At 36.6% G+C, this 13,723-nt stretch overlaps 1 protein-coding gene across 2 annotated transcripts in view; it reads left to right on the top strand.

Annotated features, from left to right (window-relative positions):
- Positions 1-13,723, top strand: part of FASTKD1 (FAST kinase domains 1) — a gene marked incomplete at its 5' end in the record, with an annotated part of 32,288 nt that overhangs the window by 14,636 nt on the left and 3,929 nt on the right. Inside the window, 5 exons of one of the 2 annotated variants that reach the window (XM_079709877.1) lie at positions 3,404-3,890; positions 5,318-5,432; positions 11,089-11,217; positions 12,653-12,809; positions 13,159-13,262. In XM_079709877.1, coding sequence (XP_079566003.1) covers positions 3,404-3,890; positions 5,318-5,432; positions 11,089-11,217; positions 12,653-12,809; positions 13,159-13,262 — 992 coding nt within the window. Of the gene's footprint in view, positions 1-3,403; positions 3,891-5,317; positions 5,433-11,088; positions 11,218-12,652; positions 12,810-13,148; positions 13,263-13,723 lie in introns of both variants that reach the window. The other variant, XM_079709878.1, reaches the window with a different exon arrangement.

Raw genomic sequence — 13,723 nt, 5'->3', positions numbered from 1 at the left:
ATCAACTTTCACAAAGCCTCTATTAAGAATTTTATGTTCTAAATTAGATATCATAAACTGGCCCAGCAACATTATTTATTTGGTCAGCATGATCTTTTTTAAAAGATTAAATTACACAATACTGTTTGCCTACAGGTATGCTTACATAAAAATAGGATAGGAGTGGGAGCATCACAGGTAATTTCATTTTACCTGTAATGTTTTTATCTACTTTATTAAAAAACTTGAAGCAAATATGACAGTGTTGAAGTTTAGTAATTCTTTTTTTTTTTAAAGCAGAAGTTTTAAAAAATATTTATATTTATTTATTTATTTATTTTTGACTGCGTTGGAACTTCGTTGATGCGCGCGGGCTTTCTCTGGTTGCAGTGAGTGGGGGCTTCTCACTGCTGTGGCTTCTTTTGTTGCAGAGCACAGGCTCTAGGTGCGCGGGCTTCAGTAGTTGTGGCACGCGGCCTCAGTAGTTGTGGCTCATGGGCTCTAGAGCGCAGGCTCAGTAGTTGTGGTGCACGGGCTTGGTTGCTCCGTGGCATGTGGGATCTTCCTGGACCAGGGATTGAACCCGTGTCCCCTGCATTGGCAGGCGGATTCTTAACCACTGCACCACCAGGGAAGTCCAAGTTTAGTAATTCTGAGTAGCGAGAGCCCTTACGTATCTCTGTAATTTAAAATTTTAACCCTTCCCCCTCTTCAGTGTAGATTGTGTGAAAGAACACAATCTGATTAAAATAGTTCACATAAGTGTTTGTATAAATAGCTCCTGAAACCATTTGGGGAACCCAGGAAGTTCATGTGCTGGAATAATATGTTCTTTTTAAAAAAATATATTGAGGGCTTCCCTGGTGGCGCAGTGGTTGAGAGTCCACCTGCCGACGCAGGGGACACGGGTTCGTGCCCCGGTCTGGGAAGATCCCACATGCCGCGGAGCGGCTGGGCCCGTGGGCCATGGCCGCTGAGCCTGCGCTTCCGGAGCCTGTGCTCCGCAACGGGAGAGGCCACAGCAGTGAGAGGCCCGCGTACCGCAAAAAAAAAAAAAAAAAAAAAAAAAAAAAAATATATATATATATATATAGAAATATAATCTACGTAAAATATACATATCCCCTCCACATTACTACTCCCTCCTCCTTCTCCCCCCTTCCCCAGGTTAGCTACTATCCCTGCTTCTACTGCAGAGATTAGTTTTGCCTGTTCAGTGCCTGGCTTCTTTTGTTTAATATTTTATTTATGAGGTTTACCCATGTTTTTGCTGTATACTCTAGTAAAAATGTAACAATTTTTTTTTTAGTCTGTTCTAATGTTGACAGATATTTATTTCCACTCTTTGGCTATTATAAATATTCCTGTTATGATACGTATCCTCACATGTGTCTTTTAGTGAACATATGTGTGCATTTCTGTGGATATTTACCAAGGAGTATGATTGTTGGTTTGTAGGTTATACATATGTTCATCTTCAGTAGATCCTGCTAAACAGTTTTCTATTTTTTTTTCTTTTCTTTTTTTAACAGTTCTCCGACTAGGGGTTGAACCCGGGCCATGGTACTGAAAGCCCGGAATCCTAACCACTAGTCCACCGGGGAACTCTAAATAGTTTTCTAAAGTGACTGTGCCAGTTTATATTACCACTAGCAAAATGTGAGCATTCCTGTTACTCCATATCCTCACTAACACTTGGTATTTTTTTATTTTCTAATTTTAGCCATGGTGGTGGATTTGTGGTAGTATTGTAAACACAATTGCATATGTAAGTTTTGGAATTTGAGGAACCACCATAAGGAAAAACATGAATGGAGGTTGGCAGGTTTGTGTCTGCTGGGGGTTTATTTTCAGACAAGTATCACAAGATTGGCAAATACTGAGAGTTCCTGTCCCTTGGGTCAATTCTGCAAACAGATATAGCTCTTGGGGACTTTCTTTTCTTAATATAAAATAGTATATTAATTTTTTGTGGTTATAAGAATAAAATAGTCATTTAGTACTTATTGAGTACCTACTTTGTGTCAGGCAATGGACCAAATATTATATGAAAATCATTTTGAGATCCTTTTGTACTTCATAAGCATGATGATTGGGCGTTCACACTATTGCGTGAGATGTGCCTCCCTCAAACCTGTTATGATGTCAACATGTGACCCATCTGATGTGAAAAAAAAAATCATTTTGAAAACAGAGAAAAGTATAAAGAAGAAAATAAAAATCATTTGTAAGCCCTTTCATCTACGGTCAACAGTTTGGTTTATTTCCTTGTGGTATATACTTACATTTTATATCTGTATCTATATCTATATGCTTTCTTTTTCCATAGTTGAGAGTCATGAATGTGCAGCTTTGTATTCTTCCTTCTCCAACCCCCACACTTAACCTTAACAGCATTTTCCTACATCATTTAAAACTATTTGTAAATGTTTTTAGTGATTGGATATTAACCATCATATGATTGTACCATAATTCTCTTAACTATTCCCCATCATTGGGTATGTAGACTGTTTTCAAATTTTAGCCACATAAAAAATATGATGAATAACATAACATAAATCTTTGCCTGCATTTTTAGATTATTTTCTTAGGCTAGTTTACTAGACAGAGATTGATCATGTCAAATGATATAATTACTTTTAAAGTTCTTAAGCTACTACTAAATTACTTTCCAGAAAGTTTGCACCAACTTTTTAAGTTTACTGTTAGTGAATGAGAAAGCCTGTATCAATGCACCCCTGCTAGCATTGAACATTATCATTATTTTAATATGCTAACTTAATATTTTTAAAAGTAACTTAATTTTGTTTTAATTTATATTTGATTATCTCTTCCAACACTTCTAACCCTAAAGTTTCTTTAAAAGCTCCCAGTTTTTAATTTGTATTTTAACAACTGCTGTCCTGGTGGTAGGGTTTTTACCATAGGGGTTTGGGAAAGGAGGAGTGGAGAATGGGGTCAATTGTATGCGCTGTTATCCTGTTTTTGTTTTTTTAAAGTTGGGCTTCTTATGTAGCAGAAGAAAGAAGGGAGTCACTATTACTGAGTGGTCGCTCTTTGCCTGTTCTAGGTCATACCAGCTCCTGACACGTCACATCAGAATTTCAGTCCAAGTTCCATCTCCAGCTGCAGTACTGCAGACATTGTTCTGACACTGACGTTTTGTTCGTCAGGGACTATGGTTTTATTTTTGCATAAAAAATTGGGGCAGTGCTTTAGAACATCTTAAGGCTTCCCTTAGTAATCCTTTAAGAAGCTGTCATCTTTGAATTTATCCAACCCTTCTTAAATTAACTTATATTTTAAGCCTATCACACATACTAATTGTAATAATAATTATTCATATTTTAATACTTATATGTGTATTGGTTTTTTTGCTGATGTATTAATTTTGTTCTTTTCATTTTTCCCTCTTTCTTTATAGTTATTTGAAAGTCAGTGTCATACCTAGTGAGATTTCCCTCCTGGTTTGTGCTCTTTCGATGCTTCCTTCTCCTCACTTAGACGAAGCGAGGATATCTCAAATTGAAGCAGTTTTACCACAGTGTGACCTAAATGACCTGAATAGTTTTGCCACATCTGTTTTAAGATGTATTCAGTATGATCCCATGTATCGGAATAATACTCCTGGGAAACAGTTGAAACTACTTCAAAAATTAGATCACTACGGTCGTCAGAGACTACAAAAATGCAGCAGTTTGAATCTGTTATGGGAAGAAGTTAAATCTTTAAAAGGAGACTGGTTTGCTGATTCACTTCTTGAAGAAACTGTTGTTACCTTACAGCGTTTGATGGATGAAATTAATTACATAAATGTTGCAGGGATTGCATCTTTTATTTCTAGAAATAACTACCTCAGTACTTTGCTACTTGATAGGATAGCCTCAGTGGTCCTTCAGCAGAATGAAAAGGTGAAATTGAAATGTTTGTTACATATTAGTTTTATATAGTTGTCAACTTCTAGAAGCATAAATGTTTATCATAAGTACTCTGAGAACTTGATTGGAATTTGAAGTTTAAAAATTAAGCTCTAGTGGGAATTCCCTGGTGGTCCAGTAGTTAGGACTCTGTACTTTCACTGCTGAGGGCCTGGGTTCAATCCCTGGTCAGGGAACTAAGATCCCATAAGCCGTGGGGCGTGGCCCCCCCCAAAAAAATTAAGCTCTAGTTTCTGGTTCAGCAGTTTGTCGTTCCTCCCCTTAAAACCCCTTCCTCCAGCAGTGCAGATTTGGGGAGATCAGCTGTCATCTTTTGGTTTATTACAAGTATTGTTAAGATCAGCAGTGAAAATTCATTGACTAGAAGGAAATTCTTTTTTTTTTTTTTTTTTTTTTGCAGTATGCGGGCCTCTCACCGCTGTGGCCTCTCCCGCTGCGGAGCACAGGGTCCAGACGTGCAGGCTCAGCGGCCATGGCTCACGGGTCCAGCTGCTTCGCGGCATGTGGGATCCTCCCGGACCGGGGCACGAACCCGTGTCTCCTGCATCGGCAGGCGGATTCTCAACCACTGCGCCACCAGGGAAGCCCTAGAAGGAAATTCTTAAAATGATAGTTGTTTAAGGATAAAGAAGATGAATGATTTTTGTTTTCTTTTTCTTGTTTTCTATAATCCTGTGATAGTTACTTTTACTATTTAAAAACTATTCAAAAGAGTGAGATAAGTGTGAAAACTGAGAAAATTATAAGATCTCCACTGACGTCAGTATTCTTGAATTGTCAGTGTGTCTTACACATTTATTTCTGGAACTCGTAAAATGCTGCTTTTTGGATTATGTGAGAAGACAGTCACTTACAAAATCTATTATATAGATCAGGATATGGCTTTTACTTAGAAGACATTATTTCTAATAAGTGAAAATAAAAGTCTATAGTGCCTGCCAGTTATTAAGTATTGGATGAATGAATAAAAAAGAAAAAAGGAAAGAAAAGTGAATTATGATTATTATTATAAACTAAGAAACTTCCTTAATTACATTATATTATGAGTCTATAAAATGTGCTGATATCATGGAAATTGTGACACTATTTTCTCATCATTTTAATGACTAAGGAATTCTGGAACAGGATTTTACACCAAACAAAATCAATCTGTAGCTTATCTGATTTATTTTTCCTGCATTAATATTTAGAGTTACTAGAAATTAGTGGTGGAATTAAATAAATTATAGCAAGGTAGAAAACTTAATAAACAGAATGATACATGTGTCATTTAACTGTGGGCATGTTCATTTAACTATAGGCATGTTAGATAAAGACTTCTGCTTAAGATAATAATTAGGCTAAATTTTGTTTTGTTTTGCTGAAGTTGAAGCAATAACTTTTTTGTTCTATTTTTACAGATTCATCCTTTTGCAATCCTTGCTATTATTCTTCCGTTCAGCACCCTGAACTATGATCCACCTCAAAGGGATGAATTTTTTGGAACTTGCCTTCAACACCTTAATTCTTACTTAAGTAGGTATATTGTTTGGTAATACATTGATGAGGAGGTTGGAGGATACTGTTGCTGCTACTCTAAGACATATTCCTTTTTTAAAGGATAGTGATAATAGCCATGAGTTTTATACCTTCAAAAAATATTTTGGATCCATTTTTAAAACTTTTTTATTATGAAAAATGTCAAACTTACATTAAAAAGTGAAAGAATTGAACAAGTAGAACCTATAAACTCACTGGTTAGATTCAGTGGTTCACATTTTATCATATTTGCTTTACTGTTTGTTTCTCTTGCTCTCTTGTTTTTTTTCTAAGCCATTTCAAAGTAAATTGTAGGCACTGTGACTCTTTACCCCTAATTGCTTAGGCATACACCTCCTAAGAATAATGATCTCCTAAATCACAATACTCTTATCACACCTAAGAATATTAATAGTCCCCTAATACATAATACACAATCCATTTTTAAATCTCTCTCATTCTCAAAGTACCTTATTTAGAGTGGTTATTTTGGACCCAGGATTCAATCAAGGTTCACTCATTCCATTAAGTTGTCTCTTTGGTATCTTATGGTCTAGAATATTCTCTGGTTTTTGTTTTTTGTTATTTGTTTGTTTTTTGCTCTGCATTGACTTAAGAGAAAGATTTTTTGTTATCTAAGTTTTCTTTTTTTTAAATAAATTTATTTATTTTTTATTTATTTTTGGCTGTGTTGGGTCTTTGTTGCTGCATGCGGGCTTTCTCTAGTTGTGGCGAGCAGGAGCTACTCTTAGTTGTGGTGCATGGGCTTCTCACTGCGGTGGCTTCTCTTGTTGCGGAGCACGGGCTCTAGGTGTGGGGGCTTTAGTAGTTGCAGCATGTGGGCTCAGTAGTTGTGGCTCGTGGGCTTCAGGAGTTGTGGCATGTGGGCTCAGTAGTTGTGGCTCGTGGGCTGTAGAGCGCAGGCTCAGTAGTTGTGGTGCACGGGCTTAGTTGCTCCGCAGCATGTGGGATCTTCCCGGACCAGGGCTTGAACCCGTGTCCCCTGCACTGTCAGGCGGATTCTTAACCACTGCTCCACCAGGGATGTCCCTAAGTTTTCAAATACACAGTAAAATTGAAAGAACAATGTAACAAACATCTGTATACTGTATACCCACAATGTAGCTTTTGAATAATCATTAACATTTTGCCACATTAGCTCTGTGTGTGTGTGTGTGTGTGTGTGTGTGTGTGTGTGTGTGTATATGATGAACCACTTGAAGTGTCAGCTCTAAATACTTCAGGTTATAAGGACATTCTTCTATGTAAGCACGATACCGGTATCACACTTAAGAAAGTGAACAAGTACCACCTTCTACCTGCTCAGTCCATAATAAAAATTTCCCAATTGTCACCAAATTTTCTTTGATAAACTTTTTAAAGAAACCAACGTTGAGTTGTTATGTCACTTTCTCCTAATCTTTTTTTTTCTTGATGTTTATTTTTTGCAATAGAGATTAGCCATTTATTTTGGGTTGTGCCACATTCTGCATTTGTCTGAGTGCTTGCTTTTAACTTGCTCCTCCATCTCCTGTGCTCCTAGTAAACTGGAAGTTAGTTATAGATGCTTGATTAGATTCAGATTAAATATTTTCAGCAAAAAATGCCTTTATGTGGTGCTGTATACCTGATATTTGTATCATTTCTGGAGACATATCACATTTGATTGTTGTCAATTTTAAAAGTTTGTTCATTTTTTAAATAGAAAATAAATATGTCTTAAAGTCCTATGTAGATGTTTATTAATTGTCAGAAAGGTTGCTGCTCTGGTGCTGATTATTATGTGTCTCTTTAAAAAGTCTAAATAGTGTTTCAGTACCAGAAAAAAGTGGAGTAGAAATATTCCTTCCTACTGTTGGCCTTAGCAGAAGCAATACGTGAGGGTAGCGGAGGCAGGAAATTATTTTTTTCTTTTCTTTCTTTATTTTGGTCCTGAATTGTATTTCTTTCTGTTTGGCCTTAAAGAAAAAGGTTTTAATGGTGCTTCTCTTCTCAGACCCACATGTCTTACTTGTCAGTATAGTGTGTTTTAGAAGTGAAATGTCTGGCTCAGTAGTTACCGCTTTTTCAGTCAACATTCACCAAGTACTTATTGTCAGGTAGTCTTTAGTCACTGGAGATATAGGAGAGAATAAAAACAGGTAGACTCTACTACCATCGTTGATTTTACTTTCTGATGGCGTGAAACTGGCATAGACAATAAACAAATACATAAGGTGAAATGGTGATAAGTATTTAAGACCACTAGAGCAGGGTAGGTGTGTAGGATGGAGGATAGTGAGGTGGGCTGGATGGAGCGAGGAGGTGTCATTGACCATGGATTGAATGAAGTGAGACACCGGTCAGGATGATGTCTCAAAAAATCTAAACAGGGCTTCCCTGGTGGTGCAGTGGTTGAGAGTCCGCCTGCCGATGCAGGGAACATGGGTTCGTGCCCCGGTCTGGGAAGATCCCACATGCCGCGGAGCAGCTGGGCCCGTGAGCCATGGCCGCTGAGCCTGTGCGTCCGGAGCCTGTGCTCCTCAACAGGAGAGGCCACAACAGTGAGAGGCCTGCATACTGCAAAAAAAAAAAAAATCTAAACAATCATCATCAAAAAATCTAGAAACAATAAATGCCAGAGAGTGTGTGGAGAAAAGGGAACCCTCCTGCACTATTGGTGGGAGTGTAAATTGATACAGCCACTATGGAGAACACTATGGATGTTCCTTGAAAAACTAAACATAGAACTACCATATGACCCAGCAATCCCACTACTGGGCATATACCCTGAGAAAGCCATAATTCAAAAAGAGTCATGTATCACAATGTTCATTGCAGCACTATTTACAGTAGCCAGGACATGGAAGCAACCTAAATGTCCATCGACAGAGGAATGGATAAAGAAGATGTGACCCATATATACAATGAAATATTACTCAGCCATAAAAAGGAACGAAATTGAGTTATCTGTAGTGAAGTGGATGGACCTAGAGTCTGTCGTACAGAGTGAAGTAAGTCAGAAAGAGAAAAACAAATACCGTACGCTAATGCATATATATGGAATTTTAAAAAGCGGTACTGATGAACCTAGTGGCAGGGCAGGAATAAAGGCGCAGACGCAGAGAACGGACTTGAGGGCACGGGGGTTTAGGGGAGGCTAGGACATAGTGAGAGAGCAGCATTGACATATATACACACCAAATGTAAAATAGATAGCTAGTGGGAAGCTGCTGCATCACGCAGGGCGATCAGCTTGGTGCTTTGTGATGACCTAGAGGGGTGGGATAGGGAGGGTGGGAGGGAAGCTCAAGAGGGAGGGCATATGGGGATATATGTATACGTATGGTTGATTCACTTTGTTGTACAGCAGAAACTAACACAACATTGTAAAGCAATTATACTCCGGTAAAGATGTGAAAAAAAAAAGAGAGGGTGACTTATGTCCATAGGTGGGGAAGAGAGTCCCAGGGTAAAGAAAAGCAAGTGCAAAAGGCCCTGAGGTGAGAATATGCTTGGTTTCTTTCGGGAACAGCAGATTCAGTGTGGCAGGAGTGGAATGCGGGAGACTGAGTTGGTAGGAGAAGAGGTTGGAGAGACAGCAGAGACCAGCTTCCGCAGAGCTTTCTGCTGTGCCTGGAGAGTAAGAAATTCCTATTCCGTCATCCAAGCAACAAATACTTAACTGGGAGCTTCCACGACCAGCATAAGGTGTTAGGCTCTATAATAGGGCAGGAATTATGTTTCTCTAGGCTTGTAGACCTCTAGTTAGGCTGTGTGAGACCAGTATAAATATATTAATTATGTCAGTATGATGCTCATGGACTTTGCTACATTTTTGTGGGGTCTATATGCTAGATAGTGTCTAACCATGTCTATTTTTGTGTGTCTCTAATAGACAAATTGGGACTGATATGTATGTGTTTATTCACGTATGGGTGTATACATGTGTGGCATTCATATATACCCCCTTTTAGTAATACAATTATATATAGAAAGATGAGACTTGAAACTGAAAGATGAGACTTTGAATGTGCTCTCCTGGTTGTTCAGTTGTGTGTCAACAATCAGAAGGAAATGAAAATACATTCTTTTTTTTTTTCTTCAAATAAAGGATATAAGAGATGAGAGTTTGAGAAGTACAGCTTTGATTTTTTTTTTAAGACTTACTGGGAAAATGTTTGGAAAATTCTTGGAGACCTGTATAAGCAAAATTCTAATGGAATAATACTTTTCTTTATTTTGAATAAACATTAGTTTTGACAGATCAATTTTGCTGGTAGAGATCATCGCTATTAACCTTGTTTGTGACTTGGTCTTGCTTTACTAAATAAACTCAGCAAAACATTGAAAAGATTTAACATCTTTTTTTGTCCTTTGTAAGAACATTGCTGCTAATGGCACATTTTAGAGGACCCCTTCCCTCTCATCAGAAATGTCTCTTGGGAGAGAAAGACAAATACCATATGATATCACTTATACGTGGAATCTAAAATATGATACAAATGAACTTATTGACGATGGAAACACTCACGACATAGAAAACAAACTTATGGTTACCAAAGGGGAAAGGGGGTGGGGGAGGGATAAATTAGGAGTTTAGGATTAGCAGATACAAACAATTGACACTATATATAAAGTAGATAAACAAGTTCCTACTGTATACCACAGGGAACTATATTCAATGTCCTGTAATAAACCATAATGGAAAGGAGTATGAAAAAGAGAATATGTATATGTATATGTATAATTGAATCACTTTGCTGTATACGAGAAACTAACACAACATTGTAAATCAACTATACTTCAATAAAAATTTAAAAAAGAAAAGAAAAGAAATATCTCTTGGATGAAGCAAATCCGGTAAATAACCTCAAGCCTTATCTCTGAGACACATACCGTGTTGCTGGCTGATAGGTAAGGGAGGAGGTACTGAGTGAGACCTGAGCTTCATATATGTCTGTACCCAGCCTGGGGATCTGAGAGCTCTAGAGAGCAGCACAGGACCGTGGTGTAGACTCTGGAGCTGGACTCTCCAAGTTAAATCTCACCCTCCACTTGCTAACCATGTGACTTGGGGCAAGTCATTAAACTTCTCTGTGCTTCAGTACACTCAGTTTATAAAACGGAGATAATAATCATTCCTACTTTACACTGAAGTGAGGTTTAAATGAGTTAATATTTGTAAAGTGCTTAGAAAGATTCTGCACACATTCTGAGCAATATTATCAGTATATAGAGACTGGGATCACTTATTTTTACATACTCTACTGACCCTTTATTTTCAATCTTTCTCTTTTCAAGACAATTTTAAAGACTTAATGGAAGTATAATAATGTACACAGAATATGTATGTACAGAAACGGATGCATATCCTTAGTATATATATAGTATGTGAATTTATACAAATTGAATCAGCCAAGGAATCAGTACCCAGATCAAGAAATAGCATATTAGCATAGTACCCTTCTCCCAGGCCCTCATTTCCATTCTTCACCCACCCAAAGGTAACCACTTTACCACTCTCTCTGAACTTGTGACAGTATATATTAATTTTGTCAAGGTTGTGTTTGCATTATTTTTTTAAAACCTGGTTTTACCTGAATAAAGTATATATTACGTATATGTGAAGCAGCTGTACATTTTAATTTTTTTAATCTTAATTTTATTCTAGGTATATTGGATCCTCTCATGTTAGTGTTTCTTGGTTACTCTTTGGCCACACGTGAATATTTTTCAGAAGATCTACTGAAGGCAATTTTTAACATCAGATTCTTAGCCAAATTAGATTCTCAACTTGAACGTATGTATATATATATTTTTTGTTGTTGTTGTTGTTGTTTAGGAGTATTTTATTCACGTGGGTGATAAATGTATGATTTTTTTATAATTATGTGTTAAACTATACATATACATGTTATGCATTTTTTTCTGTATGTAAATTTCATAAGCGAAAAAAGTTAAAAATGTGATAAGATACATAAAACACTTTCAAAGAAAAACTGCTATATACTTGTTAAACATTATTAAAAAACAATAAACTTTTTGCTTTACAACAAGCAAGTGTAATATATTTTTTAATTTAATAAATTATCACTTGTATTTTATATCCAAGTTTCAGCTCTACCTACATACTAAAGCATTTAAATGTTAATACTGGGGTTTTTTTCTGTTTATAAAAGTATTTCCTGATTATTGTAGAAAATTTAGAATATAGAACAGTATAAAATAGAAAATAAAAGATTATTCATAATCTTACCACCAAGTGAAACTACAACTTTTAATGTTTTGGAGTATTTCTTTTCTGTCTCCTGCCCTTATATGTATGTTTATATACCTATAGATATTTTAAAACAAAATTTGAATTATACATATGTTCACTTTTGTTTGTCTGTTGCTTTTGTCATTGAACTATATTTTGAACAATTTTCCATGCCATTAAATATTTTTTGATGTCATGATTTTTTAGTCTATAGAATCTGCCATCATAAGGAAGTAATAAAATTTGTTAGCATGTAGGTTGTTTCCAATTCATTACTATAAATAATGATTATTATACATGAGTCATTGCCCTCATCTTTGTTTCCTTAGGATAGATTGCTAAATGTAGAATATTAGGTCAATGAATATTCTTTAGTAGTATTTTTTAAAATGTAGGTTTTTTTGTTTTTATTTTATTTATTTATTTTTGGCTGCTTTGGTTCTTCGTTGCTGTGCACGGTTTTCTCTAGTTGCCATGAGCAGGGCTACTGTTCGTTGCGGTGCGCGGGCTTCTTATTGCAGTGGCTTCTCTTGTTGCGGAGCACGGGCTCTAGGCGCACCGGCTTCAGTAGTTGTGGCACTGGGCTCAGTAGTTGTGGTTTGCGGGCTCTAGAGTGCAGGCTCAGTTGTTGTGGTGCATGGATTTAGTTGCTCTGCAGCATGTGGGATCTTCCCGGACCAGGGCTCGAACCCATGTCCCCTTCATTGGCAGGTGGATTCTTAACCACTGTGCCACCAGAGGAGCCCCTAAAATGTAGTTTTAGTATTCATAATTAGTGAGAAACATAGGTGTTTGTCCTAATCATCCCACTGAATGTAATAATTTAAAAATATAAAGCATGTGTATGCAAATGAAATGATTTTGTAATATGAGAATAAAAGTTACAACCATTATGGGGATAAATGAATGTGAAAAATGAATCGTCTTTGCTAAGTTCAAGCTATCAAAGTCTATTAATGTATTTTTTTAATTTCAGTTTTATGTTCATCTCTAAATATGAAGGTCCAATTTCGTCTTATGGAATTAAATAGAGCAGTCTGCTTGGAATGTCCTGAATATCAGATTCCATGGTTTCATGACCGCTTCTGTCAACAGCAGTATAAAAAAGGTTTGAGTTTTGTTTGGGTCAGAAAGTAAAGCTTAATTCTAAAGTACATTATTAGGTAGTGTACTGTTTTTATTGTTAAACCTAACCATGACACCAGAGTTCCCAAGAGTGCCATAACTTGTTTAATGGAAGCATTTTGTAGAGAAATTTGTGTTGTAAGAATTTCTTAATATTTAGAACACTAAACCTCTTTTGGTAGAGAGCCAAAGAACTTGTGCTGAATTTAGTGTTATTGCAGGTGGTATTACAATACATGGAAGCTCTTGTTGGAAATATTAATCTATTTTTCAGTTTGTAGATATGGGATGATTTTCATTCAAAAGCTGATTATTTTAAGTGAACTAATTATTTTATTTTCCTGAAGATTTTGGCAGTATGAATGGAGCACAACAGCAGATTTATAAAATGTTAGCAGAGGTACTAGGAGGAATCAATTTTGTAAAAGCCTCTGTTCTTACACCTTATTACTACAAAATAGGTAAGTCTTTGGTAGGTTATTAGCTACTTTCAGAAAGCCAAACTAAACAGAATCATCTCATCAATTGGAATTTTAAAACTTTTTAAAAAATTTTTTCGTTATCTTGGAAATTTTCAGGAAATTTCCTGGTGATCCAGTGGTTAGGACTCTGCACTTCCACTGAAGGGGGTATGGCTTCAGTCCCTGGTTGGGGAACTAGGGTTATTATATCCCAGGCCCATTGTATTGCCAACTCATATTTGTACCTCATGTTGTCAAGAGGCTTATTTTTATGTGAAAATATATATAGATCATTAAAAATAAGATTTAATTGGTAATATTTGTATATAAGGATATGGTATAATTAAGACAATACAGTAGTATGATTAAGAACTAAGGATTGGGGCTTCCCTGATGGCGCAGTAGTTGAGAGTCTGCCTGCCGATGCAGGGGATATGGGTTCATGCCCCGGCCCGGGAAGA

The sequence above is a fragment of the Hyperoodon ampullatus genome (assembly GCF_949752795.1).
Source record: "Hyperoodon ampullatus genome assembly, chromosome: 8".
Lineage (NCBI taxonomy): Eukaryota > Metazoa > Chordata > Mammalia > Artiodactyla > Ziphiidae > Hyperoodon > Hyperoodon ampullatus.
This window is presented reverse-complemented; position numbering and strand designations above follow the sequence as displayed.